Source organism: Daphnia carinata, chromosome 6 (genome assembly GCF_022539665.2).
Source record: "Daphnia carinata strain CSIRO-1 chromosome 6, CSIRO_AGI_Dcar_HiC_V3, whole genome shotgun sequence".
Classification (NCBI taxonomy): Eukaryota; Metazoa; Arthropoda; class Branchiopoda; order Diplostraca; family Daphniidae; genus Daphnia; species Daphnia carinata.
In genome coordinates, this window is record NC_081336.1 from 4,112,541 (window position 1) to 4,129,480 (window position 16,940).

The following is a 16,940-nucleotide window of genomic DNA, read 5'->3' on the forward strand; positions in this document are numbered from 1 at the left end:
AAGTAGAAGCCTTGGGAGAAGATGTCGAGTTCCACCGAAGGGAACGGAACTCGCAGTTCGAGCTACGAGGAATGTTCTTTGAAAACTACAAGGCCGGCGCACACTATTGATAATACCGAAGCACCGAACCTAACCAATCATTATAAGAAGAAAAACTCCCCTGCACAAAACACCAAAAAGCATGTGAAATTAAGAGTTAGAAGTAGCAGTCTGCGAACGGAACAGAAGGAAGAAAAGAAGAATAAAATAAAGGGAGAATCTCGGGTACCAATAACGAAAGAGCCTACTTCAAGTCGCTTTACTCTTCGGCTCCCCTAGCATTGGTAACGGAGATTCTACCTTTATTTTATTCTTCTTTTCTTCTCGTTAAATTATGACAAGTAATTAAATATCACACTGGTAGCACAGTCAATCAGCATTCTTTTGCCACCAGTGAATGAATTAATTACGTGAATGGACGTACAGTTTGTCTGCCACATTTTGTAGCGCAGTATCAGAACAGCCCATACGATACGCTTTATACGGTCATTTTCAGTCTCCAGATAGAAAATACGAGAACCACTTTTGAACTACCTTGAACTATAATTAATGTTTTTCCTGTTGAAGAACTCTAGAAATATGAAAGAAGTAAGCTCAAAAAATTTAACTAAGTTAATGTTGTTGTATGTAATATTGTTTAAAAAGTTTAATGTGAAGTCAAGTTACCGCCTCATAAATACTTTAAATACTAAAAAATCGAAGCAAAAAGAATAGGCTTGACAGGATACAAAAACAATGTGACATAATAATTCTTTAAAAAAAACATAAACAACATTTTACCGTAACAGCTCCATTTCTTCGGCAATCACATTCAAAAATGATAACTAAATACGATATCAAGCAACTGATAAGCAGAGTAATACTTGATAGCAGAACTGTATTTTACCATTTACTAACAAAGACCATCAGTGAACAAGTATTTGCTAAATCTATTGTCCCAGTTTCGTTTTTAGCTGATATTTTAAGAGTAAGTTCTAATAGGAAAAATCTTTACTGTTTTCTCCTCCAAATAGAAAATTTGCTTCGAACAGGGAGACCTCGCCCAACGACGACATTCGGGATCACGAACAATGTCATTTCTGACATTCACAGACGTTTTCGGATACGTTTTCGGAGCCATACTCGCAATCATACTCGGATATGTATTCAAAATTATCGTGTACAGTTCAGCCTCGAAAAAAGTGCATGTTGCGAATGGAAGCAATGAACGCGTTCAAGTGAGAACCAGAGACAATATGGAAAATCGACAGGAGACCCTTGCAACTCTGCTACCCGGAGAATTCAACAGACACAGATCAACCGGATGGACGAATGACGCTAGTTTAACAGTCTGTGTTTCCGTGAGATTCGAAGACAACACTGAAGAGTCGATTAACACACAGAACAATCGAAATATAATCATTATGGCGGACAAAGGGCTCATCGAGGCAAAATACGAACCGTGGTACGAAGCAGCTCTATATTTTAGACGGGGTGATTCAAGCATTTGGCGGGATAAGTGGAATATCTGTCACAAGCCCGGATGTGGGGCACCAACTTGTATGTGTTAAATTGTAATTCAAAGCCTGCAATTATTCAGAGTGAATAGAGCATAGTGAATAGAAAATTCGGGAAACTAAAAAATAAACGGCGTTCATTTTGTGTGTGTTGTAAATTATGAAACAAATACAACTCTTTTTGGGCATTAAATAATACATATATATTTAATTAACCAGCATCTCCAAAGCTTCCTCTGGGGCTATGATAGCCGGTTCAGACTTTATAAAAACTTCAATAGACAAAATAGGCAGAACTACAGCTTTTTGAAGAGCAGTCGATTCCATCTATTGCAATTACGCCACATATTTTGCAATCAGTTCATTTCCGTTTTTGGACTTTAACTTTCTGTACGACCGTTACGGAAATAACTGGGAAGCAACAAATACAATCAGTTTCTGAACAGACAATTGTGACCACAGTCAGGCTGTGGCTTGTGCGTTTCTCATTTGAAGTGCATCTAATTCGGTTTTTTTAACATCTCAACAGTCGTAAAGCGATCCATTTAAATTACGGAAAATTGGTAAAACGCTTTCAACAGTACCTTTTTCATATTCTTCCTTCTTGTCTCTTAAAACATTTGACTCCATAGCATTCCAAAACTCTTGTGTGCTAGATCGAAACCTAAAAATGTGCGACAAGTTTTTGAAATATCTCGAAAAGAAGTTTTCTTGCTTTGGCCAAACCGTAAATGACGACGGTTCCAGTGATGAGCACAGTGGAAGAAACTCGGATGGAAGCTGCAATTCTTCACACAGTGATGACGATTTTTACCAAGAGGACAGTTTCAAGAGCTACAGTGAAGGAGAAAACTCGGGAGAAGATGTTGTGGAGTCCACCGGGCGGGACGGAACTCGCAGTTCGAGCTACGAAGAATGTTCTTCGAAAACCACAGGATCGACGCACACTATTGAAAATACCGAAGCACCGGGCTTAACCGATCATTATAAGAAGAAAAAGTCGCCTACACAAAACACCAAAAAGCATGTGAAAATAAGGGTTGGAAGTAGCACTCTGAGAACGGAGCAGGAGGATCAACAAAAATCACCAAATTTCGAAAAACGTCGACCAAAACAAACCAATAAAGAACTTCCAAAAGCTTCGCCTCAGCGAAATAGATCGAAGCAAGATCGAAATTTGAAGAAGCCGCAAGCAATGAAGGATAAAACTGTCAAGCAAAAGAATGACAATCGACCAGACACAGCTAAACAAAGTGAAGAAACCAAAGATGAAAAGGCGCCTCGTTCAAGAAAACCTTCCTTAAAGGTCAAAGAGACAGAAAAAACTGTTAAACCAAATCATGAGAGTAGAAAATCTTCATTAAAGGCCAAAAAGACAGAAAAAACAGATAAACCAAATCGTGAAAACAAGAATAAAGAAAAGATTGAAAAAGAAAAGGTGAGAATCAAGCAACCAGAAGAAAAACGTGCAGATGACAAAAAGGAAAAAGGAAAAATTCCAAAAGCAGTTAGGAGAACCAACCAAAAATCCACCCCAAATAATCAAGAGAAATCTGCTTCATCTGTATTGCCCAAGAAAATTTTCAGTAAGAAACCGGAATCTGCAACTCAAATGCACAAACCGACGAAAAGTAATGGCAGTAAAATTGGAACGTTTTCTAAGGGTTCAAATAAAAGTACTTCACGTCGGAATGTTCCAACATTTACGTCAAAATCCATCCAAAAAAGAAGGCCAATGAAATAAACAAGAAGCTAAAACACAGCTATTGATACAAAAAATTGTCTCACTGTTAAGAAAATGGCAGTTATTACTAAATTTTGCCCACCAATTGACTTTAATGACAACAAAGGGTTTTGACATGAAACAGTATTGCATCTCTTAGTCGTCAACAAATTCTTCAACTCTCCGTTTCTACATTTCAGACAAATATATCACCGACGCAAGAATCTCTTGGAAAGCTTCGAAGTTATCATTTTTTAGGAAAAGGCCATTCTTTAACCCCGTAGCATCTTCGTGTAAAATGTATCGTCAATTTGAAAATTACAGTAGCGATGAGCAAAATACACTTAGGCAGCAAATCAGTATCCCCATGGTAAAGATTGTAAGTTTTCTACCACCCTGTCGCAATGAATTCTAAATAGATGGATTTTCACCGTCAACAAGTTGAAGGGCAAGTTTAAAGCTGTGGCAAAAGTGATGATAAACTGTCGGAAGAACAAATTGAAAACGATACATTTAAAAGTTTTCCTGTAATATTTTTTTATAAACGCATATAATTCGGAATGCCTTTTAAATTTAGCCTTCATTGCCAGGTAAACAGACTAACGCCATCTATGTGTAGAAGACGATAACACAATTGACGTCGTTCTTGTCTTCCAGTCCAAAATCGCTGAACGAAGAAGGAACGCAAAAAACGGAACTCACGAGATGTTGGAAAGAAATTCGGGAATCCCGCTCAGTATATATTTTTCTCCATTATAATTTTTCCGCTCTTTAGTCATAAAATCATTATCTGTTGTTAGATCTTGGATGGGTAAATCGTTCGTGTGTCAACGACCAAGCTGTTAAAAACAGAGTCCAGGATTTGTTGTCTAGCCGTTTGATACATGCAGACCACCAGGTAGAATGGCTTGCTAGATCGATCCAATGCATTGACCTTACTACATTAGCTGGTACTACATTATAATTCAGAGTGGGCATGCTATTTCAATTTCTACCGTTTTCATTAGGTGATGATTGCCCTTCAAATGTGGCAAGATTATGTTCAAAGGCAGCTCATCCTCTGAGTGACGATCTCACAAGAAGCCTACAAATTAAACATGGGCTACTGACAACTGGAGCAGTTTGTGTGTATCCTGCCAGGGTAGCAGATGCTTGTCTAGGACTAGAAAGATTAGGGGCAAATATTCCGGTTGCCTCTGTTGCCACAGGATTCCCTACAGGCCAAACTTCCTTGAAAATCCGACTGGAAGAAATTGAGTTTGCTGTGGCAAATGGTGCTAAGGAGATAGATATTGTCATCAACCGAGAACTTGCCCTATCCCAAAACTGGGAAGGTATAAATTGATAGTATAGTTTAGAAAGTTTTCAATTAAATATAATATATATTTTGATAATTAGAACTGTACAATGAACTAGTTGAGATGAGGAAAGCATGTGGTGAATCTCATATGAAATCTATCTTGGCTGTTGGAGAATTGTGTAACTTAACCAACATCTACAAAGCTTCCCTTGTGGCCATGATGGCTGGTTCAGACTTTATAAAAACTTCAACAGGTATTGCTTATGCATTCATGCTTCTTCATATGGATAACCATTTTGCTGTTATAGGGAAGGAAACTGTTAATGCAACTCTGCCCATCGGTCTCGTCATGTGTCGCGCCATCCGGGCGTATAACCGAAAGACTGGCTTCAAAGTATGTTGTAAAAGAAACAGTCTAATTGTTTACTACCATACGTGAACATTTGATCCTTTTTGAAAACAAGGTAGGATTCAAACCTGCGGGTGGCATTAGAACTTCCAAGGATGTACTTCAATGGATGACGCTTATGAAAGAAGAGCTTGGAGATGATTATTTGACACCGGACTTGTTCCGTATTGGCGCATCGGCTCTGCTCAATGATATTGAGCGCAATCTTGCCAACCATGCCACTGGGGGATATTTCATGGCCGAAGAAATGCCAATGGCCTAATAGATCTGATGCAGAAGCACACATTCCCATATACGCTCTGTTTAAAACTCAAATACTCTATGTAGTTTGTTGTTGAGCTGGAGTAATACAGCATAAGGAAATAGCGGGGATCAGTGGTTTACCAGAGACCGTATTTATTCTGAAGTGGCCTTTAGGGTTGACATAAGAATGGAGAAAAAAAAAAGTTAATGAACTAGTAACGAGTGGAAAATTTCAAGTCTGCTCAAACAATAAATAGATTTTCCACGTGAAATGGCAAATCGACAAACCAACGTACTAGTGCAAAATTTTCTAGTGAGCGTATTGGCTTCCGACACGATGGCGAACTCCCCATTTGAAATTTGCTTTCGGATCCGTCTTGACGAAAGTGTACACAGGTCCAACACGTCCTTTGTAGCCTTTGTTTGGTGTAGTGGCAGTATACTTGTCGTCTCGGCTAACACGAATATGCCTGGGTCCTGTGACAAAAAATTCAAGAATTCCAGCTTTTGGAAATACTGGTGATTTAATAATTGGTTTACAGTAATTCACACATTACCTTCACTCTGCTCATTGTTCAGGATGACAAGATCAGGATATTCAGCTGGATAGGCCCTGACCATGACCACCAACAACATAATCAAGGCAACCTGCATTAGAAGGAGGGAAAAGAATTGAAATTCGAAAAAGTTAAACAGAAGTCGATGATCGAGCTGTCAAGATTATTTACAATTCTGATGTACGACATTCTTGCAAGCAGGATGGAACGAATATGTTGAAAAGCACTCAATGGCTAGAGTTTTTATAGGAACTCATCAACGTTGTGGGGATAGCATTGCGGGAGAAGCTGTCCCACATTTTCTTTGTAACGGTGAAGGTAGTTCACGCTCATGCAGTCACACGCAACTTCGTGAGTGGAGGAGAGGGTGGTAATGGCCTAGAGCATCATGCACTATGATAGCTTCCTCCTTTTTACTGTTTTGTGTGAATGTTATGTCTTTATTTTCCTATTTCTTTCAGCCCAAAGACCATGTATTCATGGATAATTTTTCTAGGCCATTTGAAATTACTTCGATTACCCCATTGAGTTGATGTGGCAACTAAGCTTCATTGACTGACATCTTTCTAGTTTGTTTTATCCAACACAGGAAGTTTTTTTTTACATTTTATTTATCATTTGGCTGGCATTTGGCTCCGCCGCTGTGCTACTTGCCAAAAACTTTAAAGAAGTGATCTGCTCATACATACATATGGAAAACTACTTGTACTAACATGAGGTTCTTCGCATAAAATGTTTAGTTCTGCACACAAGTAAGTTTTTATATCGTAGTTCGTAGTCCCGCTGCGTTTGCCACATAAGTGTTTTGTTTCAGTACCCACGCACCATAAATATGTTTATCCCATTTTTTTTTCTGGGAAAAGTGCTATCCAACAAATTCCAGAAAACTTCATATTATCATTTGTTTCCCGTTTTCTACTTAATCGTAAAAAGGGTTTATTTTTCCTACTTTCTCTATACTAGTATGACGACCACATGCTTCATGCTCGATAGAAGTTGTATTTATTCCTTGATACCAATGTAGAAAGACCGTAACAACTGATACTACTACAAATTTATATGAAACAAAATATTTTCTTTAACAACTAGCTCATGTAGAATTTCTGGATTCATTTAATTTATTTCTGGTTCTTCTCCTAATTTTGCACGCAAAGTTTACCTTTTGTGAAGGAAATTCTTGCTCGAAACAAAAAGTAGATTATATTGAAAAATTATACACAAAATGTGATGGTTGGATTTGAAATGTATTCCAAAGCGTTAAAACGACTGCCGATAACATGTTGGTTTTCGGGCAGGCATTCCAAGAACAGGAAAATTGATGATGTTTCATGATTGAGATGATGATTCGAAAACAGATGGAACGAACGTGAGAGCGTGAGAGGTGGGTTCGTCAGCACCTCAAGAGCCAGCTTGAGGGTTTTTCTGGGTTAAGAAAATCGTGATTTTCATTGTCTAGCGGCCATACTGAACTCCAGCGCGATGGCGGACTCCCCACTTGAAGTTAGCCTTAGGGTCGGTCTTGACGAAGGTATAAACAGGTCCAACATGTCCCTTGCCGTAGTTACCACCGGTGGCGGCCGCAATGTACTTGTCATCACGGCGGACGCGGGTCAATTGCGGAGCTTCGTGAATAACCAAACTCAGTAAGTTAGAAGAGCGAATTTTTTTAAATAAAATTTAAATGTTTTACCATCTACTTCGCCATCGTCAAGGATGAAGTAACGAGGAGCGGCGTTGACGGCTGCGACAAGTACAACCAGGAAAGCCCACAGAGCGATCTGCAATCATAATTCCAATAGAATCGACAACGGTTAAGTTAAGATAAGGTTTGTCTAACAAGACAAATGCGACTTACCATCTTGATAGAAGCCATGTTGATGTTGATTGTTTGTGAAGCGACGAGTGAATGAAAATCTCTGGCCAACACAGCGCCTTTTATACAAGTTTCTCGGCCTACATTTTCTCCATGGAAACCTCATTTTCTCTAAACAGCTGGCGCTGGGGCGTTTTGTTTAACACTGCACACAATCGGGTACATTTGCACACAGGAAAAAAATACAGCACATTAATGCATTACGAAGGATTTCATTGCTAAAAAAAAAACCATATGGTTTTTCCCCTTTTCTATTGTTTACAGGCATCAATTTTTCATTGATGGGCTTTGCGTTGATGTCATTGTGGAAATTGCGTTTGGCCGAATCATGGGTTAGTATAATCGCGTCGATGTTGATTGCACTGAAGCGGCAGGGAAATATAATTTGGGCCATGCAAACCATCTTTATTGCAAGGGCCGTCGCATCGCAGGGCACAGTCAGGCTGGCCGTCTTAGAGGTTCTTGACAGAGCTCCAGAGTTCATAACTATAGAGGGAAGTAGACCAGCGCCCGACCGGCGGGCATCATTCACGTTTTTCTCACAAGTTACCTCCCCTTTAAAGTGTTTTCGATTGCTTGTGTTTCACGTTATTCTAAAAATAAATTTTTATCCTGTACATGTTAAAAATTTTATTTTGGAAGCCATACTGTAAAAAATAGAAATCGTGGGCCATTCAACGAGAAAATTCGATTAAATGCAATAGTTAGTATCCTCTAAAAAAATGGGTTTTATGACACGTATTACTTGGATTAAGTTCTATCTGAGTGATGTTTTCTCTGTTGTACTTGGATTTAAGGCTAGCATAGCAGAATGCAAAACGAAGTAATTTACGTTATCTTGAGTGGGGAGGTTCGAGAGACGAATTTTAAAATTCTAAATCATTTAGTGATCTAAAAGTGGGAATGTGATTCATTGCCATACTATGACAGAGTCGTAGATTAATACGATGGAAACATTGTAATGTTAATTACGTTCAATATTTGCGCTATTTACTACCATAAACCTATATATTCTTTATCATCTTTAAAATAAAAGATGGTCTAGTTTCTGGCTCCCTACGACACGTATGGAACAAAGCATACAAAGAGAAACGGCGGTCTGGACGCAGCTATACCATAAATGTAGAAAATTTCTTTTTCTTTTATTCCTGCACGCTTTATCATACGCCGCCTCATTTCCTTTTTCAGACAAATCTCTTCTCATTTTCTCGAGAACGATACACCTGCACTTTACTTCAGCTGCAAAGCGGACTGGGAAGCGGTTAAAATTTTTTAAATAATAGTTTCAATGCCGTTTAAAAGATGGCTAGGGTAAAACGGGTAGAATAATCATAAAGAGGGCAATAAACTCGTTCAATTACGTTTTTGCAAAAATCGATAAGGCGAAATTGGGGGGTTACTTAATGATTTCGAACCCCGATTACTTTCAGGGAGAAAAACTTACCCCCTGTTCCCCGCCGCGATGCCTTGATTGATTCAAAGCCCATACCTACTCGCTGGCCTGGTTCTAGTGGTTCTAGGGATCGGCCCCGTTTGGCTACAATCGGGTAAATCGATTTCACCTACCTGAAAAATGGTCGATCTTGTGCGATCTGTATCTGTCCTTTTGAAACAGTTCGGTGCTGTTCTTAGGTGTGAACTGGTACGACCTGTCACCATTTTAAAAGATGACGACTTAAAAACTACCCCGATTTTTCCCTTAGACCTCCCTGGTTGATTAAGTGGCCCCCCGATTGTGCCCAAATGAATTTTGTCGGTGCAGGGCAGGGACCCTGATTAGAGCCTATCGGGGCCAATTATTTCGTCTGCATTTGTGTCCACTGCTTAAAATCGTTTAGATCCTTTCTTATCTACCGTAGCATTTGCTTTCACTGTTGGCGGCAAAGTCCTAGGAAGAAGTACAACAAAACAGAATTTATTATTGTAACTCTCTTGGTTTTTTCAACTGGGCTAAGTAAAGTGTGTAGAAAATGAAATGCTGCATTCCTGAAATTTCGTGGCACAACCGTGATCCAGTATTAAGCATTGATTTGCAGCCACAATCCAACGATGGCTTCGTCAGACTTGCTACAGGAGGAACTGATTCTCACGTTCTGGCAAGTTTCTTTCTTAAGAATATCATGATGAACATCACCCGTAATTCCCTACTGTGCGTTTTAGATGTGGAATGTAACAATTGGAGAAAATGGAGTAGGAACTGTGGAATTCCTGTCAGATTTAGCCAGACATCAGAGAGCTGTCAACACAGTCAGATTCTCACCGAATGGTGAAATTTTAGCATCTGGGGATGATGGTATTACCTAAGAGAGCCATAGAAGAATCTTCTGTGTTTTTGATTAAAAGTATAAATTAAGTTTTTTTTAATCCATAGAGGCTGTCATTATACTTTGGATGTTGAAGCCCAAATCAGACATACCTGATCTGTTTTCCAATAAAGATACAGAAGCAGAGAATCAAGAAAACTGGACAGTACTAAAAATACTTAGAGGGCATATGGAGGATGTGTATGACATTTGTTGGTCACCAGATAGCTGTCAGCTGTTATCAGGCTCAGTCGACAACACAGCCATTTTGTGGGATGTCAGCAAAGGTTTTAAACAAGAATAGTAATTTATAAAATCGCTTGAGTTGTAATTCTAATGTCTAGGAAAGTCAATCCATCTATTCTCCGAACACAAAGGATTTGTTCAAGGTGTTGCATGGGATCCAAAGAATCAATTCATTGCAACATTAAGCAGTGACAGGAACTGCAGAATTTATTCACTTAAAACAAAAAAAGTTGTGCAGAAACTATACCAGGTATAAAATGCGCTTCCGTTGTTCCTAACCATATATTTAAAATAATAACAAAAGAAACTGTTGATTGTTAGGCTCAACTGAAAATGGGGGATGGTGAGGAAAAGCCCTATAAACTCTTTCACGACGACACTCTCAAGACATTCTGTCGCAGATTAAATTTCTCGCCAGACGGTTTAATTCTTTTCACACCGTGTGGTCTCCTAGAGCTGAACGAAGGGACTGACGCCAATGAAGAGAGTGAAGCAAGAAGAAAAGAGAAAAAGATAAACGCGACTTACGCCTTTGCCCGCAACAACAATTTCTCGAAACCAGTTGCATATTACCCCTCAGCTGACCGCTATTCGGTTGCTGTCCGCTGTTGCCCAATTTTGTACGAATTGCGACCTGGGCAACCATCCCTATACGGCATTCCCTACCGAATGGTTTTCGCCGTTGCAACACAAAACGCCATTCTCCTCTATGATACCCAGCAGGTTACACCTTTCGCAAGAATTGCCCGTATACATTATACTCGACTTACAGATATTGCCTGGTATATAATATGCAATTATTCCATATTGCCTAGTTTTCAAAGTTTTTCATGTTATTGAACCAGGTCTAACAATGGACGCATCATAGTAATATCATCTACGGATGGCTACTGCTCGATTGTAACGTTTACTGAAAAAGAACTTGGCACGCCATATGAACCTGCCAAATGCACAGAAGAAGCTGTCTCGCCCAGTTTACCATCGAGTTTCCAGACTCTACTGCAGGGCGAGATATTCCAAGAAAATGTTCAGCCTTCGAACAATGCCGATGATGAAGATTTCCACTTGGCTTATGAAGACACCGAAATGACCCTGGACACTCCTGCTCCATGTCCTCCAACTAACAAGTCAAACCTTGGATGCCCGGCCGCACTCAAAAGTCCTAACAATGCAAATATTCGCAGTAGCCCGAGGCGTGTTCAATTAATAACCCTAACCAGTCCCAAGAAAACCAAGAATTAGCGCTATTCTAGATATTCTTTTATTTTCTTTGTTTATTTGTACGAAAATGAACGAATAATGCGAAGCAATCCCATTGTCATCTCTTAATTTTGAGTCTTATGTTTTTGATCACGGTCGAATATAACTTACATGAAAAAAGTGGTCAATAACTAAAGCGAAATCTGTATGATATGTAAGATTAATTCCCATACCGACAAAAACACATTGAGACCCTACGACGATCAGACAAAAAATTTTAAAAGCTATGACCATCGCGCCATCTCCTTTTTCTCAATAATAAATAAAACTAAACATTTAAATCAATTGTCTTCTTTGTCTTTACTCTATATATCAATGTGGAAGTTTTTTTCCATGTAAACGCTGGCCGTGCATCGGATCGTGTTTAGTGGTCACCAATTCTCTGGAATACAACATAGCAAATGAGATTAATAATTTTCTAGAATTCATTAGCGTATTGCGATTTTCCTCCGTACTGAAGCTAGAATTTGTTGATGTGCAAACAATCAGGGGTACATGGCGGTAATGGAGCTTATGAAGGGTAGGGTGCATTAATGTCTGATTTGGTTTATCCCCAAGGTCTTTCACCTTGTGACCACGTGGTGGAGGGGTATAAAAACGCTCCCGTCAGATCTCTGTACATCAGTCGTTCTCAAGTCTTCACTCTCTAAGCTTCGTCTTCATTTTTTAGTCCTATTTGATTTCCAGCAATTTTATCAACCCTCTGACAAGTATTCATTATTCGTAGTTTTGCCTGTTTTTGTTGAGTATTCATTGTTCTAACATATTTCCCATCTTGTAATTACAATTAGGATCTACAGCACAATGTTGTTTCCCGCCGTGTTACTGCTGTCTTGCATGTGGACTTCGACATTGGCTGGCAATGAATTGAGTGCGTTGAATGTCAGCCCCACAAACGCGTCTACGAACACTACCGTCCAGATCCCTTCAATGATTTTTTCTCACCTTCCGAAAGCCATACGTACCAAGGGCAATCAGACTTTGCATACATCAATTCCACATTCAAAGGTAAAACATTAAATTCTCTCGGTTCCCATTTTCGATCATTACTGAAATCTTTTATTTTTAAAGATAAAAATCACCAGTGTTGATGCCAAAGATAACAAAGTAATGGCTGCAAATACAACAACGACGAGCAAGTTGGGCGCCATAACTCTACCGGCAATTGTACGTAATTTGAAAAATGGCGACGACCGTTCTAATTCAAGTAGACTGCTGGACCGATTTGCATCGATTTCGAAGGTTTCTTTGGCGAGTTTGGCGTCAACCAAAATTAGCAACGTTTCAAATAAAACGTCAACACCAAGAAATGAACGGGCATCTGCCAACATAACTCTGGTTGAGTTGAAGAACGCCACTGATCGGGCCAACAGGACCATTGCAAAACGTGCAGTGCATAATTCTACAGTGGTAGATAGAGCGTCGTCGTTTTTCCACAAGCTACCCGTCGTGTTGGTAAATACCACATCCAATGTTACATCCTGGGTTAGGAGGCTGTTCAGTCCTGGTAACAATGCATCTGCGAACGTAACTACGAAAAAAGTCACCCGGGACACACTTGCAGCTGAACTCAAGTCTCTCGTTAACTCATCTCAAACAAGCAAATCTACAGTAAATTTGACGACGGAAAGCAAGGCAAAATCTGGTGATGATCTTGGTGCTAATGAAGAAGAGAAAAGCGATCTATTCAACACAACTTCGATACTGAATCTGACATCCGCCACGATCAAGCGAGATACCGGAAACAAGACAGTTGATGTACCAACAACGAAGGGAAGTAATTCATCGCTAGCTAATGCTACTAAAGAAGAGATCAAGCCCGATGCTAAAAACTCAGAAGGCTCTTTGCGTCTATCAAACGTCACACCTTTGCCTGTGGTGGCAGTTGACGATGGAGTTCCTTCCACGAAGCTCAACGATGAAACTCCAGTAACAACTGCGAACGCTTCACTGACCTCGAAATCGTTGGATTTATCTAACAATCGTACTCGACGTCATAATAACCCCTCACGCTATGGCCGGCCTGCTCAGCCGCAATACATGATGCCCACTACGCCAGCTCCTAGTTACCAAGGCTACACTACTTCTGCACCCTACCAACCTGCTGCTCCTGTTTACGGAATGGCTCCTGCTGTCCCTGCTACTCCTGCTGCCCCCTCTTACGGAATGGCTCCTGCTGCCCCAGCTGCCCCCTCTTACGGAATGGCTCCTGCTGCCCCAGCTGCCCCCGCTTACGGAATGGCTCCTGCTGCCCCAACTGCCCCCGCTTACGGAATGGCTCCTGCTGCCCCAGCTGCCCCAGCTGCCCCCGCTTACGGAATGGCTCCTGCTGCCCCAGCTGCCCCCGCTTACGGAATGGCTCCTGCTGCCCCAGCTGCCCCCGCTTACGGAATGGCTCCTGCTGCCCCAGCTGCCCCCGCTTACGGAATGGCTCCTGCTGCCCCCACCTACGGAATGGCTCCCATTGCCCCTGCTACTCCTGCTGCCCCATCCGCTCCCACCTACGGAATGGCTCCAGTTGCCCCATCGGCCCCCACCTACGGAATGGCTCCAGCTGCCCCATCGGTCCCCACCTACGGAATGACTCCAGCTGCCCCATCGGTCCCCACCTACGGAATGACTCCAGCTGCCCCATCGGCCCCTGCATACGGAATGGCTCCAGCTGTTCCTATGGCCTATGGAATGGCTGCCACTACACCCAGCTATGGCATGCCGACAGAATCTTACTACACTGCTCCCCCACCGACGTACACTACTAGTGCACCGTACAGCGCGCAGTCAACCACCGCTGCTTATGGACCTGCCCCTGTTAGTTCTGCAGCGCAGCCCTATGGTGGGTCAATGCCATCTCGTCCGTCGGCCACTGCGTCACCATGGCTTTAATTTAATTATTGTAGAAGCAGATAGCACGATTTCCAACTGCATTTGACCTTCGATGTATAGTTTTATGATTTTTTTTACTTCCACTTAATATTATGATATGAAAAGGTACTGAAGCGAAAGATTTTATGCGAAGGTGTAAGGGCAAATTTCGAAATACAATTCTTAAAAAAATTGTTTTCACGTACAATCCAAGTCGCATCACTGGCGTATTTTCTGAATAGCTCTAGATAATTTGGACGTTTTTTTTTTTGCTTTTATACCTTACTTTCCTAATCAAGCGTTTGAATTCGACTGAAATCGGTCATCATAAATAGAAACAAGAAATCCATTTGGAATATGTGACACCATAAAATTAAAGGTATTGAAACAAACAATACACATTTAAAGGTTATTAAATAAGGTTTGAGGCCGGCTCTTTATCGTTGTTATATGCAATACTGATGGAGTAGTGTTTCACTATACAATAGTTTTTGTTATTTCGCTAGTTGAAGTAGCTGTAATTAGATGGGTGTGGATCGGAGTATCGATGAAGCTGCATCAATAACTGAAGTAGATCTAGAAGCAGTACTACCCTCAGTTCCTTCTGTAGCTGAAACTGTTGGAGTGGTAGAGGTTGAATCACTGACAATTACTGACGTGTCTGTGGTCGCAATTGCTTCTGTAGTAGGAGTAAGTATATTTGTAGAAGTTGCTGGACCAATAACGATCGACATTGCCCCAGTTATGGTAGACGTGATTTCGCCCACAGTCGTGGATGTGAATGTTGTAAGGGTTGTTTCTGTATTTAAAGTGGTTGGTTGGTTAGTGTCAGAAGAGGATTGGCCCGAATTAGTTGAAGTGCTCGTCGTTTCAACTATGGTTGCAGTAATTGGGATGATAGAAGATGATTCGCTAACAATAGTTGGCGTAGGAATAGACAAAGTTGTTTCCGTAGCTGACTCAGAGGTAAATGCAGCATTTGATGCACTGCCAGTAGATGGTGTGCTTGTAGTTTCATTTATTTCTGTCGTTGAACTTATTGGATCAGAAGTACTTGATTCGCTCACGGTCGTTGACACAGGTGTAGTCACAGGTGTTTCTGTCACTGAAAAAAGTGTAGTGGTCAAAGTTGGAAGACTGTCAGTAAATGACGTGGCTGTACTTGGCGCCATAACAGAAGACAATTCGTTGGCATTCGTTGACGTTGGTGGGGTTTCATTGGTTTCTGTAGCTACAGTAAACATAGTGGTTGCTGCTGATAGCATGTTAGTTGGTGATGATACCGTTGTTTCTGTTACTGTTGAACTGACTGAAGTGGTAGAAGTTGATTCGCCAAAAATCGTCGATGCGAGTGTGGTGACATCTGTTGCTGAGGCAAGTATGGTAGTGGAAGTTAATAGACCGATAGTGGATAACGATGTTATTTCAGTCATAGTAGACGTTGTGTCACTGACAGTCGATGACGTGGGGATGGATACGATAGTTTCTGTAACTGCAGTAGCTGTTGCGATAGAAGTATGTTGATCAGTAGCAGTAGACATCGTGTTTTCGGCTATAGTTGAACCGGTTGGGGTAGTAGAAATGGATTCAGCGATAGTCGTTGGTGTGGGTTCGGTTACAATGTCTCCTGTAACCGAAACAGGTATAGCCGTAGATGATAAACTGATGATAGCAGATGAGGTGGCTGAACTTTCGGTCATGGTTGAGGAGGAAATTATTTCACTAACATCGGTTGTCATTGACATTGGTATGGTTTCAGTGTTTAAATCTATATTTGGTGTAGTTTGTGAAATTGATTCACTACTATCGGACAATGTAGTCGTAATTTCTGTTGACTCTGTGGTGGCTATTGATGGGGTACCAGACATTGATTCGGTGGTGGTCAGTGGAATCGAGGACGATTCAATGGTTTCTACAATCAAACTTACTGAAGTGGCAGAAGTTGTTTTGCTGGTAGTGGTTGACAGGACTGTGGTTTCCGTTGTTTCGATAAGTGTATCCGTTGACATCGCAGGCGTTGTTTCCATGCTATCTGTGGATGTGGATGCAATAAGCGTTTCCATGGTTGAAATTGTTGGAGTGCTAGACCCAGGTGTTGACATCAATAGGGTTTCTGTTGCTGTGATTGAAATTAATGGGTTCGCGGATGCTGATGTTCCTGTACTTGATGACACGGCAATGGTTGTTACTTTTGGTGTCATTGGTGCTGTAGTTGTTCCTGTGGTTGTCGATGACGAGGGAGTTGCTGTGGAGGTTGTTGCCGGTCTAAATAGCTGAACAATATTTTGTATCAATGTTATGAGGAACGCAAAGGCTCGTGCTTCGGCTTCGTGTGACAGCTCGGTTGGTGGGTGAACGTTAGTTCTATGATTGTCTGCTTCTAGAAGTAAATAAAAGTTGAAAGTGGCTTCATGAAATTTTTCTATAGCTTCGAAATTATTGTTTTTGAAATATACCGCGGTGTTCGCTCATGGTTGAGTTCTAGAATAAAGGCATAACATTGTAGAGCCTTTTTGATATGCTTAAGATGCGCAACGTAAAAACCCAGCCAAGTTGTTACGGTGGTACCTTAACATTGTTTTCTTATGGAGCTTGAATGAAAAATAAAGATTTACGAAACAAAAATGAT

At 40.9% G+C, this 16,940-nt stretch overlaps 5 protein-coding genes across 6 annotated transcripts; 4 read left to right on the forward strand and 1 right to left on the reverse strand.

Moving 5' to 3' along the window:
- Positions 1-727: 727 nt before the first annotated feature.
- Positions 728-1,691, forward strand: LOC130690170 (uncharacterized). Its single transcript, XM_057513168.2, has 2 exons — positions 728-1,006; positions 1,071-1,691. Exons 1-2 carry the CDS (start codon positions 857-859, stop codon positions 1,587-1,589), a joined length of 669 nt encoding a protein of 222 aa, XP_057369151.1. The 5' UTR covers positions 728-856; the 3' UTR covers positions 1,590-1,691.
- A 500-nt stretch (positions 1,692-2,191) lies between these two features.
- Positions 2,192-5,339, forward strand: LOC130690148 (deoxyribose-phosphate aldolase-like). 2 transcript variants are annotated; one of them, XM_059495918.1, is made up of 6 exons: positions 2,192-3,199; positions 4,059-4,208; positions 4,266-4,592; positions 4,657-4,812; positions 4,867-4,952; positions 5,023-5,339. In XM_059495918.1, exons 1-6 carry the CDS (start codon positions 2,206-2,208, stop codon positions 5,227-5,229), a joined length of 1,920 nt encoding a protein of 639 aa, XP_059351901.1. In that variant the 5' UTR covers positions 2,192-2,205; the 3' UTR covers positions 5,230-5,339. The 2 variants fall into 2 exon arrangements, with proteins under 2 accessions (XP_059351901.1, XP_057369120.1); XM_057513137.1 differs by lacking the exon at positions 2,192-3,199 and adding an exon at positions 3,903-3,994.
- Positions 5,340-9,568: 4,229 nt separating this feature from the next.
- Positions 9,569-11,664, forward strand: LOC130690127 (chromatin assembly factor 1 subunit B-like). The gene is made up of 6 exons (XM_057513110.2): positions 9,569-9,736; positions 9,801-9,933; positions 10,012-10,230; positions 10,288-10,439; positions 10,511-10,971; positions 11,035-11,664. Exons 1-6 carry the CDS (start codon positions 9,611-9,613, stop codon positions 11,429-11,431), a joined length of 1,488 nt encoding a protein of 495 aa, XP_057369093.1. The 5' UTR covers positions 9,569-9,610; the 3' UTR covers positions 11,432-11,664.
- Positions 11,665-12,033: 369 nt separating this feature from the next.
- On the forward strand, positions 12,034-14,378 carry LOC132088120 (sialidase-like). Its single transcript, XM_059495916.1, has 3 exons — positions 12,034-12,159; positions 12,241-12,457; positions 12,521-14,378. Exons 2-3 carry the CDS (start codon positions 12,254-12,256, stop codon positions 14,330-14,332), a joined length of 2,016 nt encoding a protein of 671 aa, XP_059351899.1. The 5' UTR covers positions 12,034-12,159; positions 12,241-12,253; the 3' UTR covers positions 14,333-14,378.
- Positions 14,379-14,720: 342 nt separating this feature from the next.
- On the reverse strand, positions 14,721-16,783 carry LOC130690115 (mucin-2-like). Its single transcript, XM_057513094.2, has 2 exons — positions 16,768-16,783; positions 14,721-16,691 (listed from the first exon to the last, which is right to left on the reverse strand). Exons 1-2 carry the CDS (start codon positions 16,781-16,783, stop codon positions 14,833-14,835), a joined length of 1,875 nt encoding a protein of 624 aa, XP_057369077.1. The 3' UTR covers positions 14,721-14,832.
- Between the last annotated feature and the right edge of the window lie 157 nt (positions 16,784-16,940).